The 27,919-nt window shown below is 31.7% G+C and overlaps 2 protein-coding genes across 9 annotated transcripts; one reads left to right on the plus strand and one right to left on the minus strand.

Moving 5' to 3' along the window:
- Positions 1 to 669: 669 nt before the first annotated feature.
- On the minus strand, positions 670 to 12,509 carry LOC124538670 (serine/threonine-protein phosphatase 4 regulatory subunit 3). 5 transcript variants are annotated; one of them, XM_047115805.1, is made up of 10 exons: positions 12,448 to 12,509; positions 11,632 to 12,047; positions 10,552 to 11,487; positions 9,923 to 10,115; positions 9,557 to 9,699; positions 9,044 to 9,219; positions 8,167 to 8,357; positions 7,398 to 7,598; positions 6,495 to 6,631; positions 670 to 5,787 (listed from the first exon to the last, which is right to left on the minus strand). In XM_047115805.1, exons 2-10 carry the CDS (start codon positions 11,926 to 11,928, stop codon positions 5,686 to 5,688), a joined length of 2,376 nt encoding a protein of 791 aa, XP_046971761.1. In that variant the 5' UTR covers positions 11,929 to 12,047; positions 12,448 to 12,509; the 3' UTR covers positions 670 to 5,685. The 5 variants fall into 5 exon arrangements, with proteins under 5 accessions (XP_046971761.1, XP_046971762.1, XP_046971763.1 ...); XM_047115806.1 differs by having other exon boundaries at positions 12,412 to 12,489; XM_047115807.1 differs by lacking the exon at positions 12,448 to 12,509 and adding an exon at positions 12,138 to 12,405.
- An 817-nt stretch (positions 12,510 to 13,326) lies between these two features.
- LOC124538471 lies at positions 13,327 to 23,136 on the plus strand. Of its 4 annotated transcripts, none has more exons than XM_047115548.1 (12): positions 13,327 to 13,388; positions 13,806 to 13,920; positions 14,004 to 14,761; positions 15,071 to 15,292; positions 15,572 to 15,738; positions 15,922 to 16,037; positions 16,981 to 17,221; positions 18,253 to 18,424; positions 19,205 to 19,312; positions 19,887 to 19,976; positions 20,400 to 20,527; positions 22,044 to 23,136. In XM_047115548.1, the coding sequence occupies exons 2-12, from the start codon at positions 13,889 to 13,891 to the stop codon at positions 22,095 to 22,097; spliced, it is 2,088 nt and encodes a 695-aa protein (XP_046971504.1). In that variant the 5' UTR covers positions 13,327 to 13,388; positions 13,806 to 13,888; the 3' UTR covers positions 22,098 to 23,136. The 4 variants fall into 4 exon arrangements, with proteins under 4 accessions (XP_046971504.1, XP_046971501.1, XP_046971502.1 ...); XM_047115545.1 differs by having other exon boundaries at positions 13,342 to 13,507; XM_047115546.1 differs by having other exon boundaries at positions 13,349 to 13,612.
- Positions 23,137 to 27,919: the final 4,783 nt, after the last annotated feature.

Genomic DNA, 27,919 nt, shown 5'->3' on the forward strand with positions numbered 1-27,919 from the left:
TAAATCACAACAAGAAAAGCCTTTTCCCAGTATGATTGCCACAGTTAAAAATCTACTTTATGTATAATATTAGAGGTGGCGTATTAAGCAAAGCCAATATATAATATACAAAACTTTACCAGAAAATTCAGCGTGTATCGGAGCAGTGTTTTAGTATATAATACTTTATATGTAGCCTATTTCAATGGAAAAAAGATAAACAAAACTATATTTCAGTATGTCATGCGACTTGCTAATAATTCAGCTATATTATGCACTACTATGTTTATAATTAATATATATGTATTTATAATACAACTTACACCCATCTACTTATTTCCACTTTTGTCGACGATCATAATGAATATCTTATATTAATTATGCTCTCTATCAATGATATGGCGTCAATTTACTGTCAAACGTTATTTCGTTTTTTCCTCTTTTGTTTGGAAAAGAGAATAAGCAGCTACACTTCGTACTATCTACTTTGAAAACAGACAATTGGAATGAAAAGTGTGAGTTTAATTTTCTTGTTTTGTGTTGTTGTTTTTTTTGTTTCAAGCAATTGCATATTTAAAACAGGCACGGTAGCATTGATTAAAAAAAACTACAAACTGCTTTAATAATATATCGTATTACTTCATCATAGTTATATAAAGGAAGTGAAAATAATAAATAAAATGAACACTCTTCGCATCGTATTTCCTTATATTTATATTGCTTACGTAACTAGTGACATCATAATAATAGCATTATAATAAGCTTATTTATTTTACACAACTTGCCAATAGGTAAATCTATTTAATTTTATTCTGTGTATAAATTAGTTTATGATGGTCATCCACCTAGACAGATAAAAAATAGTTGTTACAGACTACTTTCATCTAGAAATCTTATATTTTCTCATTATACGGGAAGTTTATTTCAAGGAATATAAGAATCGTATAAATCTAATTGACAGCTAGATGCTATTAGACACGTGGATGTTTGACAGATTATCAAAATAAAGTATTACATAAAACATCTATTTACAATTTTTCTCTGACACACCCATTCCACGCATGTAATAAATTTTAGTCTCGCATAACTGTGCATAAACGAACGCCTTTACATGTCGAAATAAAAATTAAAAAAAAAAACTTTTAAATAAACAAAAATAATCTTTCGACTTAAATATTCGAACAGATGTCAGACTTGTTTGCGTATAAACGGTTTATTATGATTTATTCATTTTAACAATTAACGATCTTATTGTAAGCGTATAAAAGTCCAAATTACAACAAGTTTCGAATTATTGCTTGTATAAAATTGAATGAATGATATCTGTTCGAACAGTAAGCATGACCATCATCCCATTTGCTGGTATAGATTGGTTAAACGATTACGAATGAATACAGAGATCAATATTACTTCGTCAAATATATAAAATTGATATGTATTTCTAGGGCAGACACACATGCATCCTAAAAAAATTTATAATACAGATTTTATTAGTTAGATCTGTCGTAGAATAGCCGATAAATAATCACACAAAATATCACGTATAATACAAAAAAAAAAATTACACACCAAATAAATTATGATTTCTAAACATGCATTCGTTAATTTTAATCAAATATATTTTTTACAATCATGCAACGACACATAAGATATTTGCAAATTGCATAAAATAACATTATTGTGCCCTACGACTCCGCATCGCGAATTCAACATCAACACCGAGTGAGATAATCGAGAAATCGTCAAACATTTCGCATAAAACGTTGCTAAAAATATCCATAATATAAAAGTATGTCCCCAATGAAATCTATATAAATAATATCTTAAAGTGACCCAATCTTCCTGAGTATCTTTTACAAATGAAGAGAAATTAAACATATAAATTATTCAGAGTACTATTCCAAAAGACATGAACGAAAAACCCAATAAAAAAATAGTGGAATTGCGAACGTTGGGATATTTACACATGAGGTTTTAGTTGCCGATTAGTATATTTTTAGTAACGTTACATGCGACGATGTATGGAGACGAATATCGATTTTATAATCGAGTTCGGTTTAATATATTAATAAGGGTGACGACCATTATTATTCATACAATTCTATAATGTCAGATATAAAAGAGAGGAAAGATAACGAAGACGGTGAAAATTTGAGACAAGGCTGTAAGAACAAGGTAGTACGTACTACAGAAACCATTTTTAGGAGCCTGCTCACATTTATAATCATTTTTAGATAAAACTTTTTACGCTCATGATCAGTCTCCTACGATTCGTGTTTCTGTAGCTACCTATACAGCCCTATTACAAATATTCACCTTTATTTCCATGAATATATGATTCAGGAATTCAATGAGCTGTAGAAATGAATAAGGCCATCTAAAAAAAGCGAAAAAACAAAAACAATTTAGAAATGTATTTAAATTAACGTGTTCTTTTAATACGTCTACAAATTTATATTCAACAAACCGAACCAGCAACCATTGACATATTTTATTTCAATAGAATTTAGTAAACGCGAAGAAAAAATTATACAAATCAAACTATGAGTTAGAATCGTTGCGTTTGGAAAATATCAGCACTTGAATTTGACCTTGAGATTTTGAAGAAATCATTGATTAAAAATTAAATTCTATTGAAAAAAAAATGTATCATGATGCAAGTTAAAAAAAGAAAACGAAAGTTAGGGATTGTTTCACAACATTTGCATGACAAATCCAGTTATGATTTTTAAAACACTGATTAGTTAGAGATAGGTTGAAAATGTTACCATGTGCAAAAATGTTTCACGTATAAGAATCGGTTGTGACATTTCTGACACTGCTTTTACAATACCTCGGCTTCAGTATTATGATAACACAACAGCAAAACGATGTAAACGACCGCCGATACGAATACTATATAAAATCTAGTATTATTTACATAGTAATGATTAAACTATATTTTAATTGTAATAAAATAAAACTGTTCTTAATCAGATATCTTTTATCACATACAAATTATTTAAAAAAATATAAAAAAAAAAGAAAACGCGTAGAATCGTTTAAAAGAAAGACGGAGAACTTTTACTGATAGTATTAGAAGAATTATTAACAAAAAAATATGTGTTTATCGACATCGAAAAAAACGACCAGATTTTTGTAAAAAATCTTGTACCCAGTGTAAAAATATAACAATGTCCGTTCAACAAGGCATAGAGTTGTATCGATAAGTATCTAAACAGAAATAATGTTTGACATTATTCCGCAGTGTCGATGTCGATTACCACACATTTTCAATCGAAACAATATTTCATACACCATTCAAATCGATAATACCGTGGCCTGATGCTAAAAAGGTAAATAAAGAACCCTCACAATTGCTTATCAGAATAGCAACAATGAACAGTTATTGACTGCTTTATATAACATATTGCTTTTTGCGTGATATTGTTTGTAATCTAATGCAGTGTTTTAGCTTGAATAAATGTATATTTTTGGAACGAAAGTTTTCCACGCGGCTTGCACTTGAGTGAACTGACAGAAATCATCACGTACGGAAAAAGCATTTTCCCCCACCAGACCTGACACTCAATCTATTTTTTTATTGTAATCGATTTTATATAAGACTATTAAAACTTATTTTATATAGCAATTTTACTTCTTAGTCTTCAATTATACTCCAATATTAATTTATTTCCTTGTAACTGTTATTTAATACAGAATATCATAAGCTACTTCGTTCCAAAAGGGCCTCCCATAATATTTCACTATGTTTTTTAATTGGAATTAATCTGTACTTGTACCCTTTTAACACCAGGCCATAGAAAACAAAATGTAAACAAATTGATGACAATTTAACATTAATCTTTGGAAGAAAATTAACGAAAATTTTATAGATTTCTGTATTTTAAAATGCTTTAGTTAAAATTGTTTCGCTTTCGTTTATAATTTGTACGTACGGATCGAGATGGTTGATACTCTTGACAAAACATTTGAATGTAGCATGATTATTTGGATCCCGAGATATTGCAGTTGTTGATAATTAAAACAAAATTTAAAAAAAGCTTCTGCATTATAATCAAATAAATAAGTCAGTCGAATACAGAGTTATGTGAGTTAGTTTTTCCTAATACTTCTTATTAATTTAAAATTATATTATATAACACAAATGAATTATGCTTTTATAACATGTTATAAATAAAAAGAAAAGTAGATAAGTATGCGGAACCGAAATATAATACTGTTTATGTAATCCAAAACAGACCGAGGAATATAAATTGCTTTGAATATAAATAATATTATTTATCTTTGCTTTAAAGAAACCAATTATGTACTTAATTTTTTTTATAAATGTAGAAAGTATATATGTCTAATATATAAACAATCTTCTTATTGATAAAGATTGTATTGTTACACAAAGTTTCATTTTATTATTTCGAATTAGAAATTGCTATCTATCCTATAGCTTTCAAAAGTTTTTCAGTTAGACTGAGTATGTAAAATCATAAATTATATACAATATAATAAATAAATAAATTGAAATAAAATTAGGCTTTAAATGTTTAACTCGCGTATATTTTTATTTAATATTAACGTGTGTGATATACTTTTCATAAATATAATTTATTTTTCAATTTATTTTATCATTACACTGTTTCATTAAATAACTAATTTCTAGAGATCCAAATAACCGTGCAACTGATGAATTAAGGTTATTTTAACACAGGCGAGTTTCCGAGAGATAAATATTATGAAATAAATTAAATAATAACATTGTACACAACAAAATAATAAATTAATGACATCGGAAATGAAAATCATTTTAGTATTACTGTTTTATGGCATGCAATGACAATATATATAAATAAAAAATATATTATGAATTTAAATGAATGTAAAACTATTTCACAATTAAAAAATTATGTTACTGAATAGTTCACTAATGAATTAACAAAAAATATCACATGTGACGTTTTTAATCTGTTAAATTTTGTCGAGTTTATTCTGTAAGTCTATTATAATTTGAGTAAAAAAAATGATCCACAACTCAATGTCAAGACAAATATAAATCTCTGGGAAACTCAATGAAAGACAAAGGAATGCAATTAAATTATTGTGCAAAATTAACAATGGCTAGACAATTATAGATTGTTTGATAGATAAATAATAATCATTAAATTAAAGAAACCACTACTGTGTAGCAATTCCACATTTATTATTACAGACTCCTTAAAAACATTGGTCTCATGGTCATTGTGACAAACTAAGTAGGTCTCTACAAAATACATATACACATACCAATTTCGGTGATCGACTTTAGTACTTTCATTATAAAAAATTTAAATCCCACTCCTAATATAATCCTTTGTACTTTTGTTAATTAACAATCCATCAGAAACGTAACCTAGCCGTTAAAATTATTTCACATATATAATTATACATTTTATAACCGATATTTGTTCTAAAAATTCAATACCGTCCGAATGAATTACAATTACACTATGTATGAAAAACTTCATACACTAACTAGTTAAGTGAAACTGGAGCGTCACTCGTATTTACATGATGTGGACATAACACAGCTAGAAGTACCTCTCCGCCTAGCGGTATCGACTAATCGCAGATGCAAGTCGCATCTGCGCCTAGATAGCGAACGTAGTCTTACAGCGCTCCCTGCACAGCTGAGCGAGACGGGACTATATTCCTTGAAACGTGCGAGCGGCGCCACTACGCCAGGCGCGGCCGCTTGGCGTCGCGCTCGTCCGCCGCCGCGCTGCTGCCGCCGCCCTCCTCATCCTCGTCCGAGTCGCCGTCGTAGTCCACCAGACCCTGCGCACACACTCAGCACGTGACACACCAATATAGAAATAATAGTACTGCCTTGTTTATACAGACAAATATTTATTTTCTATTGTGAAATTGTTTTATTTTTATCATGAACTCGACATCGATAAATTGATGTTAAACTCGACACATTAATTCCGAAATTGTATGTGATCTCGTTTAGAGATCACATTGCCTGGAATGGTGTTTGTGTTCACTATTATTACACAGTGTTAGGTAACTGCGTCCCTTAGGGATTATATGAGAGATATATAAAAAATATATCATATGCTATTAATGGGAACTCATCCCACATGGATAAGATAGCGAAGCAATTGCATTAATGATAACATAAGGTAATATTGCCTATGAATAAAAATGACATATATTTGATGACAATATATAAGTCAATTATGCTATAATACCTTCCATCAAGTGATAAGTAAGACTCATAGACTATGTAAGAAACATATATATTCGAGTATAAATAACATTAATAATAAATAAATAATTTGGTGAATTAATACCACCACCAATTCATATTATCCTCATGCATATATTTCAGTATAACTAAACCATAATTGTATGTTTTATACCGAGAAGCAACAAATTAATTGCCATATTAAAAAATTTATATAACAAAACATGAGATCGCTTTATGAAGCATGCTCATTATACCATTGAAGCAAGTATGTGATTGAACTAAAAGTTACCTTATTGAGTAATCTGGGCGTGGATACCTGAACGTCGGTGTGTGCCGGCTTACTGGTGGTCGTTGTGCTCAACAGCACTCTGCTTGGACCGTTCACACTCTCAGTACTCGAACATACTTTCTTTTCCACTATTTTACCTGAAAGCAGTAGATTATTGTCAACACACGCCTCAATTAAGGTAAAAAAAAATATATGTACAATAATTTTTTTTTATAATCTTTTAGTTTATTTTTAACACAAATGTAATTTTAAAAAATATTTTTAATTATGCTGCGTGCTCATAATAACAATTGGTTCGAAGCTAATAGTATTATGCTATATATAATATTCTTCAATAAATTAATGTTATGAGATCACTGATATAAAATTACAATTAATTTTAGTATAAAATATGGCGTATGATTACATAAAATCAGGTTATTACCTTTAACTACAAACAATAACAATAAATTTCAAATCAAATATGTAGGCAATATTTTTGTAATGATATTCTATGTAAGCGACACGTCACGACTGTCGAACCACTGGGCATCTCGAGAGTCGACATAGCCCCGCGGTTAGAACGCGTGCAACTTAACCGATGATTGCGGGTTCAAACACAGGCAAGCACCGCTGACTCATGTGCTTAATTTGTCTTTATAATTCATCTCGTACTCAGTGGTGAAGGAAAACATTGTGAGGAAACCTGCATGTGACAAATTTCATAGAAATTCTGCCACATGTGTATTCCACCAACCCGCATTGGAACATTGTGGTGGAATATGTCCCAAACTTTCTCCTCAAAGGGAGAGGAGGCCTTTAGCCCAGCAGTGGTAATTTACAGGCTGTTGTTGTTGACACGTCACTATTATCGTGTATTGAATCCTTTATCTGTATTGTGATGTATAAGCGAAGGCCACAAACCGATGGCGTCGAGCGCGTGGTGCGCATGCGCGTGCGGGTGCGGGTGCGCCTGCGCGCTGTCGAGCGGCGCGTCATCCTCCAACTCGTCGTCGTCGTTGAACCACATCTCCTCCTCGTCGTCGGGCTGGCGCGCCTCGCGACGGTACCGCGAGCGCAGCAGCGACGGCACCACCGCCTCCGCTACCGCCACGCTACCACTCACTAGAATTGATCAACAATAACTGTTTAATGATTTTATTGAATACTAGTTGTCGGCCGCGGCTTAAGCATGCGTTTTAGAAATTAGTCGTCAGGTATTAGATATAAAAAGCATAGCAAATTTCATCGAATAGGGGTTTGGTGGTTTAGCCGAGATAAAGCAACGGACAGACTACTTTCGCATTTATATTATTAGCATAGATTTAGTAAAAATATGTATCTATCATAAATAAAATAGACCATACAGAATTAAGTTAAAAATGTCTGACTTGCTTAGTGCACAGTAAAAATAGTTCTATCACCATATAATAAATATATTACTTTTAAAATTAAGTAAATTAAGTACTTAATAAAAACAAAATTAATGTTATTATATATAGGACTAAGGTATGTTTTAAGTTATGAATTATGCTCAAATGAAATATATATATCACAATACTCAACCAATAGAGTTGAATGAATGAATCTGCATAACAATAGAAAGAAGACAGAAAAGTCTCAATTCTCAAAAGGAATAGTGTGTAAAGGATTAACTATGTCCAAATAAAGTAAAAAGAAACAATTACTATACCTCTATCCCTTTCCTTTAATTTATCCTGGTGCTGATCGTACCGTGTTTTTAAAGCTTTAAATGTTTGTACATATTCAACGTCCTCTAAGATCTTTCCATAGTTTTCAACAACATGCGAACAGAGTGATTTTATATCTTCCAATTTGATGAACTCAAACAACTCTAATATAGCAGAATCTAATAAGTTGTATCTGAAATTTTATAATATATTTTAAAGTAAATTACATTAATGAAAATGCAAAAGGTACCACCCACTCATCAGTTATTCTACCGCCAAATAACAGTACTCAGTATTGTTGTGTTCCGGTTTGAAGGTTGAGTGAGCCAGTGTAACTACAGGCACAAAGGACATAACATCTTAGTTCCCAAGGTTGGTGGCACATTGACCATGTAAGGAATAGTAAAAAAAAAAAAAAAGAACAAGAATGTTCTATCTTTAGCACCATTCAATTTTCATTGGCTGTATTTGTACAACATCTCGCATCATGCTCGACAGTGAAATATTGTGAAGAAACCTAAATGTCAGATAAAAATCTGCCATATTTGTATCACACCAATATCCATATTTCTTTATGACACTGCCAATCCAACCATTAGAAAGTTAAAAGTGCACTGATTTATGCACAACATTACAGTTGTCAAGGTCAAGTGAATGCAAAAATATTTTATTATAATAATATTTCAACTTATATACAGTTTTAAGTTAATTATAGGTATGTCTTAACTTTAATTTACTATACATTCATTTGTTAAATAGGGTTGCTATTTATATTTTCACAAATACACTTTGCCACAGAAAAGCTTGGTGTAATTTTATATAGAAAAAATTTATTGCCTTGCAACCTTCTTTTAATTATATTAAAAAAAGAACACCAACCTGCCATTATTCCTAAGGAAAGCATCTATAACTGGTGCAATGAGATTCCCTTTGATTATGTACCGATTGTAGTATTCATCTTTTAAAGCGATGATTTTCCTCATAAACCTTAGTGCACCAAGCACTAAGAATGTGTGTGTTGATCTCATAAGCACCAATATGCGACGGAGGAGGTCCTGAAAAAAGAAGTTTAGATCAGAAAAACTCTAATAAATTAAACTTAATTATTTAAAGAATGTCACTAGATTTACTTGACCTGTTTCATTATGTTTAATTAAAATACTTCTTTAATGTATTTGCATTACTTGTATTTTTATTTCTGTTTACAGTCACCTTGTGTATATAAAACATTAACATACATTATTCAATTAAAAAACTAAATAATGTACAACAAAATACACTAAACAAAAATTAATATCAATAATAAATTGACTGTTAAATCATAATAATTTTATGAATGTACAAATAAATATTTTAAATTTTTTATAGATATATAGTTTAAAAAATAATTACCTTATTTAATATGCATGTTTTGATATGGTATGTGTGATGTTCACAGCAGAAAGAAAGTAGTTCAAGTACCAAACCCAATAGTTGCACTGTGTGATAATCCTCTTTTAAAGGCTTCTCTCCAGTTGTGTTTTCAAGTAATGGAGCTGAAATTTAAGTAAAAACGAGATGATGTACTTGCGAGCCATTAAGTAAAAGATGTTTTAGTTATAAAATTATGAAATAAATACTTAATTTATAATTTTATTTAGAGCTTTTTAACATATAAAATAAAGTATGATAATTATAATTTCCGTGCAATGCAATGCTATAATAATGCTTTTTAGATATTTTTTATTCACATAATATATGCCGCATTTAAATACATACCTATGAGTGTTTGTATACTATGTTTGTAAAAGAAATTTAGGAAGTCTGCTTTTTCACTCTTGTTGACGGAAGCCAGCATACTCTCTGGATCAAGTAGGATACGTAGGACTCCCATTAACTGTACTGCACCACCAAGTTCGGGATCTTGATCCCTAAGCATCTGTTCTATCACAATGTTTAACAACATTTGTTCCTGTAAACATGAAGTAATGTAAATTCATAATTGTAGATTGCAGGTTCAAAGCTAGGAAATACCACTGAATTATCATGTGCTTGATTCGTTCATTGATCTAATGCTCAGTGGTGAAGATATCATTGTGAGGAAACCTGCCTGTGTTTAATTTCACTTAATTTGTTACAAAGTCAGCTCATCAACTTCAACATACATTGCTAGAATAAGTCTCAAGCCATCTCTTTAATGGGAGAGATTATAATCCAGCAGCAAATTACAGAATGTTTTAATTCTACATTAATTATAGTTACTTGCAGGAAGAACAATTATCATTAGTGAATCTATTTGCCAAACATATGATTATGGTGTACATGATATATTTTAACATACTTCTAGCTAACATTATCTTTACAAAATGAAAATCTATTCTAAAGAACATATGGAAATATGTACATACCTCTTCAGTGTTGTTAGCCTGCTGTAATGTATAATCCCTCACAACTGAGGGTGAAAATTCAACAATATAAGTTAAAATATCTATGGATGCAGTCTTGGTCTTCTGATCATCTATGCTTAGAGTAATTTCTAAAGCTGGCAGGATTCCCAATGAAACTAATGTCTTATAAAAAGCATCTTTATCTTGAGGTTGCAAGTTTTGTGAAAAATTACAAAACTCTTTTAAAAATAGAACTAAGTCTCGTCTTTTAACATCAGGTGTCTTATCATCCATCAGCAATTTAAATAAGTCTGTTAGAAATTTATCATCATCCTCTATAAGTTTTACTATTTCTACCTTATTAAAAAATATAAAACTGGACAATGTGCTTAGCAGATTATCCTCAAAGACGGTTGGTGTGGGCAAAACTATATCTTGAATGTACTGTACTCTGTAAGTTTGATGTATTTTTGCCAACAAATCCTTATTCTTAATAGGAATGGCCTCTCGGAATTTAGCTAGCTCTCTAAGGTATTCTCTGTGTTTCTTAGGTTGGGGTAAACTGGGATCATATTCTAAACAGCCAACTACATCAAATATAGTGTCATCCGCAAACATTGTGTCAAAAAGTGTGTTTTTATTAAGAAGAAATATACTTTTGAATATCTCATAGAGATGATGCAATCCCTCAATGTTTTCAATATCTTCACACATATGAAAGAGGTTTAGAAGTTTCTTAATGTAGTGCTGTGTCTCCAGAGCTGCAGCTAATTTATCTTTTCTTGCTGGTGACACTAGACAACTGTTCACTAATTCACTTATGTCTTCCAGTCGACCCATTTCACATGCTGGTAGCTCTACTGGCTGTACACTATCTGACATTTCATCAAAACGTTCATCTTCCGACTCTTCTACTATGTCTTGTGTAATTTCAACTGAGGGATCTTTACCTTGTACCTATAAAAATTTTTGAAAGTTATAGATGGTTTTGAGTTGTAATGCAATTAAATAATATATATATATTTCTAACTAGAATATTTTGCAAACACAAAAATTATAATTTTTAAGAACAATATTTATGTTTTATAAATGGATATTTACCTGACATATTTTCTCCCATATTTCATCGCAGCCAGCTTTTTCTTGAAAACTTAATGCTAAGTCAAAATTATCTCCTTCTGACCATACTATCAAAGTATCTTGCTGTTTCTGATAGGCTGTGTCAGGCTGTATTTTGCTCTCTAGCAGCAGTGTGCCATCTGACTCTGCCCTTACCAGCAACGAGGTTCCTTTCAATCTTTCCACATAACATGAGGAAACATGCCCCGTTCCTCTATCGTCCCACTGTCGGTCAGCGTTCAGAGCGTAAAGCTTGACTCTTCGTCTAGTGTCTGTCATGATAGTCAACGCAACTATTACTATATACTCAAATAATGAATCAATTATTATGGCGCTAATCCTGTGCACCGGTTAATTTTTTTTATTTAACTCCCATTTGTATTAAAACTTATGCACTTCTGGAACAACACAAATATTATTTGATATTAATAAAAATCATAATAAATCACAAAAATAATCTTTATAGGCTATATAATTACTGTAATTACAATCCTTGAATGTCGTTGGTCTTCGTCAAGCTCAAAAGTACCATAAATATTCACCGTAATAGTATTATATTCACTTTGTAACATGGACGTAAAGTATATTTTATAATTAAAAATATTTTTTGTATGACAATGGATCGCTAAATTATCGGAAATCACAAACAAAACAATACAATCTGTAAGCCTTTCACTACACTTAACAAATGCATTTAATTATATAAACTAAAACTTAATTAACGTCCTCGTGGATTAAACTTTCTAAAAACAAGATATTTACCGGATTACACATTATAGAATCGTCAAATTGACGTACCTTCAAAATATTAAAACATCAGATAACGCCATATTGGATTCACAACAACGCTTCGAATATAGGGGTTCTCAAATCAAAAATGAAATGGCGCGAAATTTTAAATATCATTAAATATTTTCACGAATCATATTAAACATTATTTTGTGTTATGATAGTCTCCATTACATAATAATTAAGCCATATTTATACAAGAATAACGGTTAATTTTTACGACTATGTCTTAATTTAAAATATTTTGGTTTGTTTTGATTCAATGTTTTCTTGACAAGCATGACGACGTTAATGAAAAATAAATATAAGACAGTAATATTGAGGTAATATTATTAAAATCTTTAAAAATATATTTAAAGTGTTTGATTCAATAAAATGTTAAAGCTTATGCCAGAGTTGCACAAAATAACTGCAGTAACATTGTTTCGCCTTAAATCAACTGAAATTTATTTATTCACGTTCGAATTCATTCTATATTACAGCCCACAATTTTTTTATTTCAGAAAAAATAACTAGCACGTATATTTTATATTACGTAATTTGTAATAGGAATTTAGAAAAATACTTTTCATCAGATACCAGTAAATATTTACTGTTGATATTATTTCATTTTTATTTGTTGATTATTTTAAGGAAAATTAGTCGTAAAAACAAAATGCTCTGTGTTATATAATAAAAATTCCTATAGTTTAATGTGCTTATATAAAAACATGATGACAACGTTGAATAATAATCGAGTTCTTTTTTTCAGTAAAGTACATTTTTATTTCTTAATAATTAACTGAATGGAATCAGAGTAAAATTACGAGATTCGTTGATACTTTAACTTCTTTCACCTTTAATATATCCATCTTTTATATTACTGAACGCAACTGTATTTTGGCTACCATTTGCCTTAATCTGTCAATCTTTTGATTTGATGTTATTGAATAAAAGTTTGAGTTACAAAGGTCTCATTTTTTGAACAAATTTTAATAATTTAGTTAATTTTATTATATTTGAAATACTGTATGGACTATTATTGAAAACTAGACACAAAAAATGTATTGTAATTCTCCTATATATTAATGTGAGAGTTATTCCTAATGTTCTAAAAAAGTTTTTTTTTTTCTTGTTTGTCAGTGTTTACTCATATCAAAATAATTGTCAAATAACTGAATATTTCACTTTTAAGGTTAATTAAGTTCTTTAATAAGACTTACAACCGTTTTACATAGAAATTAATGAATAATTTTTAGTAATGACAGATGTCATTGTGATTGTCATTGCTTGGTAGTCTTATCTTGAAAAGCAAAATAATACGTATTTTGTATTGTATAATAACATGTAAGGTGATAAAAAATATTTTAAAAAAATGTACTTTTCAGTATGAAGCAGAGGGACCAATCGAATAGTTTCGTATTTCCCAGTGCAAATTGTTTGTATCATTAGGTTGTAAAATGAACACACTATGTCTTATTTGAGTGCTTCAGAAAATGTGGGGTAAGATATCATCTTACGCGGGAAATTACTTGTAAGTTATGCGACTGTGTGCAGTATTCAATGGTCTTAACTGGTTTTATTAGTTTCAGTGGTATTACCCAAAATATATCAGATGCGAGTTGTGCTACACAGTATAAAATGGCAGTTGAGAGTGTGTCAGGGGGCTGCGGTGGTGAAGTAAATATGTTTATACATGATAGTTCAGGGGATGAACAGTACATACCGCACCTGAGTGAAAGCTTCTTTCATACCAAATTTAAAATAGATCCTAATGAATTATACACATTTCATGACTCCGATGTTATTGCCGGAGAAATAACAGTAAGCCATACTGAAGACAATTTAATATTTCCTGACAGCACTGATACTAAAGTAAAGTTATCCGAAAACTTAAATAAGGAAATAGATGTATTAAACTCCATAAGCAATGGTGATATAAAATCGGAAAAAAAAAATGTAGTTTCAAATGGTCATTATTCACCAGTTTTTAACAATGCCTCGATTAATCATACAGACTCAAAAGCTATCCATGCCAAAGTTCAAAAAGCAAAGACTCAAGTTAATGCTCTGCCTAAGGCAGCAGAGATTCGGCGACCAAGCATTCCTAGCCCTAAAGGTCAACATAATTCTGGTTCAGCACCGAATTGTCCGAAAGTTAGTAATAATACAAACACCATTAATGAAAAGCTTTCATCGGCGTCAAAATCAAATGCTGAAACATTCTTGGATGTTTTTAAGAGAGAACAAGGGCTTACAGAGAACTCCTCAATGACTGTTAAAACTGAACCGACTACAACACATATGAAAACCCCAGCACCAACACCTAAAAAACCCCCAACAGGTAATTGTGGTCGAGCTCACATATACTATTACTTATAAAACAAAACAGGTTTTCAATGACTTGTTATTTTCATATTATGTTACACATTTGAGTATAACATTACACAGGTATATCTAAAAGTTGTTTTAAACAGAATGAAAAGGCATTTGTTAATATTATATTATTCATTTGACTGCCTTGTTGATTTCATGGCTCCTTTATCATGACAAACTGCAGATCACATGCGTGACCTTTGTTTACTTTCTTTAAGTCAACTCCCTTGATAATTACCAACGTTAAAATATTTATTATTTTTCATAATTTCTGTAGTTAAATCTTCTCAATCCAAACCTCGAAAAGGTCGAGGTCCAACCGTTCATGAAGCTTTACAACGGATACCTCAACAACGTCGAGTTTTGGCTCTACCTAACTCAACATGGCATGCTCCGGGAGAAGAGATGTTTCAATGTGGTCCTCTAGATGACAAAAAACCGAATGCCTTCAGACAACTAGAGAGTAGCAGTAGCGATGATGATAACATGCCAGAATTTGGTAAATAAAGGATTTACAATTTTTGACAGTAGTTTTAAATATCACTGAGGTAAGAATATGGTATAATAATTACTTTTCTTTCATGTGTGTGATTGAATCGTAAAGGTTTCGACAATGGATTATTATTAATCATGTTACATTGAAGTAGAATGCTGGAATTACCATTTCAATATTCGAAATATTGTATATTTTATCTTTAAAGCAAGACTATGTATATTAACACTGAGTATTAAAATTTTGTGTAGGTTTTTTGTGCTTATTATATTATATTAATTTTAGAATCAGGTTCTGGGCCGGTATGTGTCGAAGAGAGTGCGGCAGAGACTCGGGGCGCGCGACTAGCACTGCGTCGCGCTGCCATGAGAAGACACGTAGCTAGGGCTGCCACGACACTACAATTGAACAAAGGCCACAAGGAACATAAAGCTTTAGCTTCGATAATCAAGGTATACATAGTTTATATCTACTATATAATATAATATATTTAAATATATACAATATGTCTGCTAGTAAATAAAATTACAGGTAAATTGATTGATAATAATAATACTTTATAAGATATTGGATACATTAGTGTTTTAATTGATTTAAGTTATTTTGTAAGTTAATCTTGGATTATTTTTTTTTAGAAACAAATTAGTGGTAAAAATTCATCATGCCGTCTTCCACCACAAACTGTCAATCATTTGCTTGCGATGCGCGGCATGACTTCTGTCTTGACGTTACAAGATCGTAAACAACTCAGGTATGATATTATGTGGATATATTTGTTTACCTTTAGTCAATTCCCATGGCAGGTGGAGTTAAGAGAAATAAACAATTTTGACCTTGACTTTGATTTGACATTGATCTAGAGTTAATCTGTGGTATTGAGCCCAGATGGCCCAGTGGGTAGAACGCGTGCATCTTAATCGATGATTGCGGGTTCAAATCCCAGGCAAGCACCACTGAATATTCATGTGTTTAATTTGTATTTATAATTCATCTAGTGCTCGGCGATTAAGAAAAACATCGTGAGAAATCTACATGTGGCTAATAGGCTATTTGACTGGTTTTTAAAATCCATATTATGTAGGAGAGGTCCAGGAACCTAGTAAAAGTAGATTTTTTTATTTCTAGTACATATTAGCCGAAAAGTATCATATTTAAAATTCGATATTTAAATAGCGCGCTACAATATGGCGCTGCAATGGGGTCGACGTGGTGACGTCACTTGCCTGTTTTTTATTCTGTGGTACACATAGAAGGCGAGCAAAGTTAACAAGCAAGTGACAATCAGGAGCGTTATATGTCACGTGACAAACGTTTAAAAAAATGCATTTTTATTTTTGGATTTTTGAATAGATTAACTATCATTTTCAACTTTCGTTATTAAATGACCATTTTTAAACTCATAATATTTACTGATTACAATAATTGACACTTTATTTCTCGCATTGTCAAATAGCCTATTTTATAAAAATTCTGCCACCTGTGAATTCTACCAACCCACTTCGGAACAGCATGGTGGAATATGTGACAAACCATATCCTCAAAGGGCGAGGAGGCCTTAGCCCAGCAGTGGGAAATTAACAGGCTGTCATTGTTATTGTTGTCTTATAATGTAATACATATTAAATATATAATCTGAGTATATTAAGCATAATTCTATCTTATTAATGGATAATCAAACTTAATTTATGTTTCAGAGAGGGTGGGTGGTCTGGCGGCGAGAGTTGTCGTTCGGAAGCGAACATATGTACAGACGACAAATGCGTGCAGTCTCCCCTGCCCTGCGGACGCTACTGCCTGTCCCACGTGACGCTGGCGCCGGAGCAGCGGCTGTACGCGGCGTGCGCTGCAGTGTTCGCGGGCGGGGAGCGCTGCAAGCAGCCGCTGCTTCCGCTGCAGGAACAAACGCCACTCTGTACGGAGCATGCGTGGAAGCGGGTAAGAATAGTCATCTTTACTTAACAAAGTAATAAGGAGCACGTGTTTACTTATAGTCTGTTCGCGTTAAGAATGCAGTGAGTTGTCATTCGTTACCGGCCTGACTCCGCCCCCTTTGACCAATCAAATCTTTTCAAATTACAATGTCAAGTTCACATTTAATTAATTATTATTAACTGATATTTTTATTTTTTTTAATTTAAATTTTGTTTATTTATAAATTTATATTTAATTTATTCAAGCTGTACGCGTAATAATTAATGTAACCTATAGCTACAAGATGACGTTATGTCAAAATATGTAAATTTTTACATCGCGATGGCAAGATTCGCAAACGATTGTATATAGTGTTAAGAATTTTGTTGATTAATACCACGATTCGATTTTTTATTCTAATGTGTATTTTCTAAATTAATTATACTTAGGCTTTAAAACAAATATAATTTGTTGGAATTTTAACACAAATATGCATACACCTTCACCATGTTGTTAAAAAAGATTTGATTGGTCAGGGGGCGGAGTAAAGCCGGTAAACAATGACAACTCACTGCATTCTTAACGCGAACAGACTATAATTCTGTTGATCTAGTTTCTCTTGTGAAGTATACCTAAAATCTGAGAAGAATCTATAAAGAAAGTACTCGTTTCGTACTTCATGTTAGTCTGACTGAACGTAATTATAGTACGACACAACTTAGATGTCGCATCGGCAAAATTCGTAAAACCGATCACATCCGAATTGAGTACGGTATCCCAAATTATCAATATTTATTTCTCATGCGAATATGATCTTTACACAAACGTAATAACTTGTAATATCATATGAAATGATATATTCGTCAATTTGACGCGTCGATTTACATGCACTTGCTTTCTCTGTCGCGTGAATCTATAGCGACGAATAGCGTCGAATGGCGCGATAGGGAGCTATTTCTATTGGTTGTGTTAATCGGCAGTAATCGGTTTTTATTTTCATTCCATTGCATTTTCCGATGCTACATCTAATTTTTGTCGTACTATATGTTTGTCAGGATAATTACGAGCTGCTAAGCCGTGAGAGCAAGCCGGCCAAGGCGCCCCGTAAGAGGGCGTGGGCGCCGCCGCGCTCCCCGCGTCCCCCCCGCGCGCCCCGCCCCCCGCGCCGCCCCAAGCGCCGCCGCCGTCTCGTGCCCAAGCGACCCACGCAGGCGCACTCCTTATCAGGTATTTACCATCAAACCTTCATTTTCTAAATTTAAATACATATATATTGACATTAAGTATTTGTTAGAGCTGAGATGGCCCAGTGGTTAGAACGCGTGCATCTTAACCGATGATTGCGGGTTCAAACCCAGGCAAGCACCACTATGTGCACTATATGTGCTTAATTTGTGTCAAGCACCACTATATATATGTGCTTAATTTGTGTTTATAATTCATCTCGTGCTCGGCGGTGAAGGAAAACATCGTGAGGAAACCTGCATGTGTCTCATTTCACTGAAATTCTGCCACATGTGCATTCCACCAACCCGCATTGGAACAGGGTGGTGGAATATGTTCCAAACCCTCTCCATAATGGAAGAGGAGGCCTTATCCCAGCAGTGGGACATTTACAGGCTGTTACTTTACTTTTACTTTACTTTAAGTATTTGTTTGCTAAAAATGATATTTATTTGTTGTGTGCATAGTTGCATTATCATTATTATTACCTTGTGATTAGATTGATAAACTATGTCGACAGCATTGAACAGATTTGTGATGTGATAAGTGTTAAATAATGTGATGTAATCTATATCACTTTTCAATAACAGGCTCCTTGTAAAGCTAGGAGCTTAGTTCATGATTCTAATGGATATAAAGTGTCATAATTTCAAACAGATATCCTCGTAAATAAGTACTATGTTTATTTCACCTATGAGCTTGATATGAATCATAAACACAATTGCCCAAAGCATCTTCATCATTTTGAAATATTAACAAATTTATATGAAATGTTGTTTACAGAAATCAACGTATGTTCCAACTCATCCGCCTACGATAGTTCTGAGGATACAGCGATTGGAGGTTTAAGTGAGAACGAATATATGACTCCGAGTAATTCACATGATCTGGGTATGACGTTTATTTTTATATTTAATATAGAATGTTGATTTAATACATGCAAAGATAGGATTGGTACGCCAATAAGTCATCTGATGGTAAGTGTTTATAATGTTACTATGAATAAGTCACTAGCTGTTTTATGTTTCATAATACAAAATATTAATAAATGGCCAAAGTATTTATAGAATTCTAAAGTTGAAGGTGTTCCACAAGAATCAATTTTGAGTCCTTTTCTATTTTTGGTGTATACAAATGACCCTCATTTGGATATCAAAAATTTAATTATAAGAATTTATTTTTATTTATATCGCGTATGTTTATGGAATTCATTTTGACAGACAGTGACAACAACACTAACTTTTCTAAATATATGTAAATAATAGATATTTTATTCTACAATAAAATTTCGCACTATATTTACGAAGTAATAGATTTAATTTAATACATTATTATGAAATTTTTATGAATGAAAAATATGTTTTTTCATGTATATCTATAAAATTATATAAATGTAGTTTGTCAAGTAAAAAAGGTATATTTAATTTAAGTCTCAATTTAATAGATTTTTCTTCGTGTTTTACAGAAGTGGGTCACGTGCCACCGGACGACATTTTAGATCCATCGGTATTGAGTCAGATACCGGACGAAGCATTTACGGAATTTTTTAATCAAAGTTTGTATTTTCATTTCATATAATTGTAACCGATTTTCTTTATTCATTTTTACGAGGTAATTATGACATAGTATAGTGCCCAAATTCATTAAATAATCAAAACATTTATAATTGTACTTCCCTTCGATTGGATCTCTGCTACATATGTCTTAAAAGTTAGCTAGTATAACGAAATTAACCATTTATAACTAATAACTAATGAAATTGTCATAAAATATTAATTTGTTTTTAAGGATAAAATTTACAATAAGCTTCAGGCTCTAAGACACTTTTATATGAAATTATAACCGAAATAAACTCGCATCATATCGTTAAGTATATGACAAGGGGCTTTTATAATCTCTCACTCTCTTTAAAAAACTCTCATAATATCGTCAAGTATATGATAAGGGGCTTTTTATAATCTGTTTGAACGATTTCCAGCGGAAAGCGGTGCCCCGTTCGGCGAGAGCTCTGAGCTGGCGGCGGCGCTGGAGGCCGTGCTGGACGAGCGCGGCCTCGACGAGCGCGCGCTCGACATCGCCGACGTGTTCGACGTGCACAAGCACAAGGTACGCACACACACACACACACACACACACACACACACATACAGCATGCACACACGCGTACACATACAGCATGCACACACGCATACACATACAGCATACACACACGCATACACATAGAGCATGCACACACGCATACACATACAGCATGCACACACGCATACACATACAGTATGCACACACGCATACACATACAGCATACGCACACGCATACACATACAGCATGCACACACGCATACACATACAGCATACACACACGCATACACATACAGCATACACACACGCATACACATACAGCATACACACACGCATACACATACAGCACACACACACGCATACACATACATCATACACACACGCATACACATACAGCATACACACACGCATACACATACAGCATACACACACGCATACACATACAGCATACACACACGCATACACATACAGCACACACACACGCATACACATACAGCATACACACACGCATACACATACAGCATACACACACGCATACACATACAGCACACACACACGCATACACATACATCATACACACACGCATACACATACAGCATACACACACGCAGCCAGCGGTCCCCATGGCCCGGATTGGTTGGCACAAAGTAGCTAGTAGTATTTTGACATAATCGAGACAGATTATTTATAGTATTTTTTATCTGTACTACACAAAAGGTCTCAAACTAATAGGCAAGACATGGTTTAGTAATGGAATGGAATGAAATATATTTTCAATACAAAATTCACCTACATCATTATTTATTTATTTACTTAGGACAACCAACAGTAGATACAATAACACATTGAATTAATTTATCTTAGGAATAACAATAACAATACACTAATTATAACTGGGCTGTACAAATAAATTCATTTATTTTTTTAATGAACAGAGAGCGCGTATCATAGCAGATGTCTATATAACTATATATTAAATAAGCATAAATGTTTATGTTATACCATTTTTACCACCATTTCACGCATTCATTATTAGTTACAATACCTTCTTTTATTTTTTATATGTATATTATTTAGATCAATTATAAATATTTTATTTCATATATGTAATTATATATATTGTAAATATAAATCTACTGTAACGATCAAGAAAGTATAATACGACACAACTTAGATGTCGCATCGGCAAAATTCGTAAAACCGATCACATCCGAATTAAGTACGCTATCCCAAATTATCAATATTTATTTCTCACGCGAATATGATCTTTGCACAAATGTAATAACTTGTAATATCATATGACCTAATATATTCGTCAATTTGACGCGTCGATTAACATGCACTTGCTTTCACTGACGCGTGAATCTATAGCGACGAATAGCATCGAATGGCGCGATAGAGAGCTATTTCTATTGGTTGTGTAAATCGACAGTAATCGGTTTTATTTTAATACCATTTCATTTTCCGATGTTACATCTAATTTGTGTCGTACTATACAAGTATGTTATATAACATTTAAATTAATTTTAACCTCGTGTTACAGATGCAGGTACCAACGGCAGTCGGCATGGAAATGTCATCGAATGCGCCTTCATAACATATTAGTATACACGTATTATGCTAAGCTAAAATAATTCTTATGTACTATGTATTTAGGAACAAATTCGTTATCCGTAGTCTCAAGAAGTTTTCTTCATGCTTTAAGTTTGTGTGCGTGCATGTCTAGTGAAGTTGTACTGTAGGTATTGAAAAGTCGGAAAAACGATTTGATTGTGACGATAAGGGAGTTCCGATAAATCTTTATGGCAATTTGTAAATTATTTTTATATTATTCGGTGGCTTTTCCTTTTTATTTAGCGTAGTGATCGTTTTAATCACAAAATTTCGAATTGGCATTTAAGAAATTAACCTAATTAGGGTGAATTTATCAGTATTAATATTTTAAATTTTTATGAATATATTAGTTAGTTTAAAGAAATGGCAAATCCATTGTACTTAACGATATTTATTGTAATATTGAAAGCTAACGGTTTTTATTTAAATTTAGATTAACTTAAAATGCTAACCGGACGATCTAAAATTGTTGATAAATAAAATATACTTTAGAGGGAGATATTGAAAAAAATAAATTCATTAGTTATATTTGTCGGTCCTCACTTATTGTGGGTAGAATAGAAAAAAATAGCAAGTAGGTACAATTGTGTATTGGACACGGGAGCCCATCGTGCGTTCTCTTTCTAATTCTTCTTGTGGGAGTGAGATAGAACTAGAAAAGTAATACCTTAGAAGTTTGAATTGGTAGCGTGTCGTCGTATCGTTTTTCTGTGAGTGGTATATATTGGAAAGTTGAATCGTTTAAATGGATTGAATGGAATCCAGAGTATGGCATTAATTATTCCAGGTATCAAAGAAATAACTAGATATAGATGCGCCCCATAACATTTACGCTGTCAAATATTATTTATATTTTTGTAATTTCATTTATTAGTATGAATGCAGTTTAGGTATTATATGAGGTTATGAAGCGAATATTGTATTAGTGTATGTGGTAATTTGCTACAGCCTTGAATAGTTAATGATGTTTTGATTTGACGATGGATAAAGTAATGGCCGTTACTAAAAAAAAAATAAACATTTTTTTTTTAGTAACGGCTTAGTTTTTTAGTTATTCTATTCGATTTTTAAAATGTTGTCATAAAAAACAATTACAAAATTACATCTGAATTTAATAATAATCGTACTAAATACCAATATAAAAAAGAAAAAGCTCTTTTTACGGTTATTAATTGTTAATATAATTGTGATGTATTATTTTATTAATTGATCAATCTTAAGGCTGTGGCAAAACATTTAGTATGAGATTTATATTTTGTTAAAATCTCAATTTAGTTAAATCCATTATTATTTATGAACCACTCTTTCATATTGTATAATATTTCGTAGACATATTGCAAATACTATTAATAGAAATAGAATTTAAACAGAACCAAATGAAGAAAAAAAAAAACATATTTTTGTAAAAATGTTTATGTTCCTATAATATGATAACTTGTGATTCGTCGTGACCGAAGTGAGTCTGCTATGTTTTGGTAGTATTAAAATTTTCATTGGTATATTATAATTTTTGTATAAGGGATATAGGAAGTACATATTCTTCATTCTAGATTTACACACAACCCGGTATACACATTAAAATATTATTCATACATAATTGAAGTGAGATGGGAGGTTTAAGTGCCAGAATTATTATCTATAGAAAAGTGTGGAGTGAATTATAAATATTTTTTATATCGAAGACACATTATAGACAATTTTATAATCTGGTAACCCGAGGTTTTGCTGTCTTAATTGATGTTTTAATTTAATTTTATTGTTATAAATCAATCCAAGTCTGTAAATGAGTATCAGAACCGTGACGTCAATATGATATAGCTTTTAAGTATAACAGTTAATTATTAGTGCAGATGACAATACAATATACAAAGTATCTAATATATCTATCTATCTATCTGTGAGATAAGAATTATGATGGTCATAGTGGGTGTACTTTAAAATATTCGCTGCATTGAATCGGAGTTATTTATTTCTTATATGAATAAATAATAAAGTCAGTGGGTAAGTCACTCCATCTGATATAATCTATGGTTCGAAAATCATAGACAATAATATTTGTTTATATTTCAACGAATAAATCCTTCATAATAAGAATTATTTGTATTCCATGTTTGAATACAGAGTAACGACTCATAGACAATAATGGCGTATAAATTGTATTGGAATCTGTACGGTGTAGTGACGCACGACCGCCCCATCCGCCTCAGTAATCGTCGCATAGTCTTATCGGAGACGCTTAAATCTCCATTGCAGTACCTGTATTCGTTTTATAACAATATACAAGTAACAATAGATAATAGAAATTTGTATGTTAGTATGTATTTTTTACTTGCTAGTTATTTATTTCTTTGTACTACTTTAGATCAATTCGAACTGACTGCGTTTTTGGGAGATTAACATTAAAAATAGTATAAGTGAACATTATTGCACCTTTAGTTTAAGGTATATGTAGGAATTGGTCAGGTTATGTAAAACAGATGCGATCGAATTTCAAATTTTCGGTTTATTTTTTTATCTTTTTTTATTTTAATTTCTTTTTTTTTTTTAAGATGAACGAATGACAATGACCGCGTTACAAATGTCAAGAAAGCAATAACTAAAATTATTACTAGTAATGTTGAATAATGTAACTATTAACTACTTTTTGTATGTTTCATACACAAATTGAAAAGGATAGTGAAATTGTTTATGGTATTGTATATGTAATAAACGCTTGCGAGTTACAGATTCTAACGACTTGAAGTAATACCTGCATTGTTATTTTTCGCTGCGATTGACGTGGTATCACGACAAAGTATCGTTAACATGTTTGCTCATATCTCATGAATAATACTGTGACGTATCGAATAACCCCCTATTATTTCGTAGTAGGGATAATTATTGTAAAAAAATGATGTGTCGAGTGTGAACCTTTTTTTCTATAATTGTCTATGGCTAGCGTGAATCGTCATACTAGTGAATATTGTTTAAGCTATAAACGACGGCAAAGATAAGGAAGGGGGTGTATATTGTTTAAACTTCTTAATTAACCGCCGGTTAAGGAAACAGCTTTAAAAAAAGACATCAAAAATAATCGACGTAATATTCTGATAACGAGTAAATTTCGATTAAACTAAGTCATAATAAATCTATATAACATATATATCTTAAAACTTGCAACGGTACAGTGAAACCTTTTCGCGTGAGAACTCTAATCCCAACGTTACATATAGTTACGTTGGATGTTTTAATCATCGCGTTCACTATGGTTATTGTTTATGGTCGATTGATATTGTGAAGTGGCTTCCAACAGAAATTGCAACGTGTGTAGAACTGATATAGACGTGTGTGTCGGTGTCTTAGGATTGGTAATTGTGCTAAATGTCTGATCAAACGGATATCACGTTTCAATATTTGTCCCGTAAACCCTGAGATACATATTCAGCCTCGCTTATATACAAAATCAAATATATTGTAGATTATTGATAAGTAAAGACATTTTTCTTTTTTAATTAAGGTATTTACAAGATGAATATTGAAAAGTAACCGTGGTTTTGCAATAATGATATGTGGATATAATAAAAAAACTGCTACCTCTATGAATGCCTGATATTTATTGACGGTCTGTTGTCCGATGCGTGTAACGTGATGTTGAAATTTGAAATAAACGTAAAATAAGATTAATATTATCTTATTTAAATTTCATTGTGTCCGTTGAAACCCTTTTATTATTTTTAATGTAAACATTACAAAGTTCTTTCAATGATTTATTTATAATGGTAACACAATATTGCAAAATTTATAAATTTTACGTTCATCAAAATATATTTAGGAAACCGGCGAAACGAATTTACTAGTTAATCAGTATGTAATTTTAATCTAGATTAAAATATCAGCACATATTTCGTTCTAACTGTACAACATACTCACTACTATAATCATTAATTTATAATGAGACTACTTAACATATTTAAAAAAGGAACTTTTTTTTTAAAATATTTATTGACATTTCAAGGAAAACTTGTTAAATATGTAGATTCAATTTCCCGTCATTATTTTAATGCAAATCAGATACACATACTGTTATGTACATGCTATGTAATGAAGACTTTTTTTTATATAATAATAATTATAAAGTAAACAATATATTCATTTTTATTATTATTTTCACATTTTGTTTAATGCTTGTAAAATATTAGTTTCGAAAACGGTAGTCTTATTTCATCCGTCATACAAATTCTACTATTTAATTAAAAATAAAACACAGGTAAATTTAAATATATTTTATTAAAGGGTTTTGTTAAATAATACACAAGTTTCGGGGTATACAATATTTAATAGTTGAATCCGCAAACGTTTGATTATAAACGGCATTTTAAGACTTATATTTCAATATAGACCGCGTCGTGTAAAAAGAACGCTGGAAGAAAGCGGAGGGGGTGTGCTTGCGCATACGTACAATCGAGCAACAAAGTACTAGGCATATTGTTTATTTTTGAAGGAGCCTCGCTCGCGGGTTTGCAAATTAAATATTGATAGGCACGCCGAAAAATTTACTGGACAGAATATAATTAAATATAAATAAAAACGTGTTTGATTAAAGATAGTATATTTAATCTAATTACAAAATTAAAGGTGTGGTAGATAATCCTTTTTCGATTTCAATGTCTGTTATTGGTTTTTTATACAGTTCTTTTATTTTTGCCGCTAGTTAGAAAGACAGTAAGAAATTCCGAATCTTTTGAACCTTTTAAAATTTAGATTCGAACCATTTTGTAGCCAATCTATAAAACGGACCACCATTTTACAGATTGTTATAAATTATTATCAACTGCATTAATATCAGCCTCTCTCTTCATAAAAAAATTTACGTCATAAATATTATTTCTTTCTTTCCTATGTAAAACCATTTCGTAATAAAAACTTTTTTTGCGTGATGGTATTTTGGGAACAAACGTAACGTGGACACGGCGTGGATAGCAAAGGGCGACTGACGAACCAATAGCGCACCGGCAAGCATGCGGCGCTTGACCCGCCGCACCTCATACCACCAAATAGACCGATAAATAGTCTAGTGCGCAGGTTGACTGCTAGCGTTCTTTTTACGTGACGCGAGCTATACCTTTGCTTAACCTGACTAAAATTATTTTTTAAATATTTTCTCATTAAGTAATGTTATTAAGATTAAATTCACTGTAAAATATACAAGTTTAATTATATTCATCAATATGAGAAAATATTGTTTGTTTTGTGTAAAATAAAACACTGTTCTTTCTGGACGTTTCTACTTCCGTAATGTATGAGGATTTTGGTATTTCGAAGTAACCTAGATTGCCTATTTTTTTTTAATAATAATTAAATCGCATTTTTAGTTGTAACTCTTGTACAATATGTAATTTGAATATGGGATATCATTTTCTTAACTTGTAATTTATGTGTAGTGGAATAAATAAACATTTTACTGTATATTCGTTTGTTTTATTTTCTTTATTATTACATTTATAGACAACAAATATACATTCTAAAGCATTCAAATTTTACTTTTCCATTTGCAATTTGTATTACCTGCATCGTTCGATTTAAAAAAATTGACCTGGCCTTAAAAAAAAGATTTATTAATAAATAAATCATAGTAATATGCAAGACAAGTTTGAAATTATATAGGTCAAATAAGAAAAGCAAAAGACGAGAATAAGTCTTTACATAATACCAAGTACAAATTATAGCACAAGATATGCGGGACAAATAAGGATGTGTATAATTAATATGGCGGTCCACGTGTCCCGCGACACGCTTTGGCGTCCGTCCCATAAATGCACCTGAAGG

This window comes from Vanessa cardui, chromosome 20 (genome assembly GCF_905220365.1).
Source record: "Vanessa cardui chromosome 20, ilVanCard2.1, whole genome shotgun sequence".
Classification (NCBI taxonomy): Eukaryota; Metazoa; Arthropoda; class Insecta; order Lepidoptera; family Nymphalidae; genus Vanessa; species Vanessa cardui.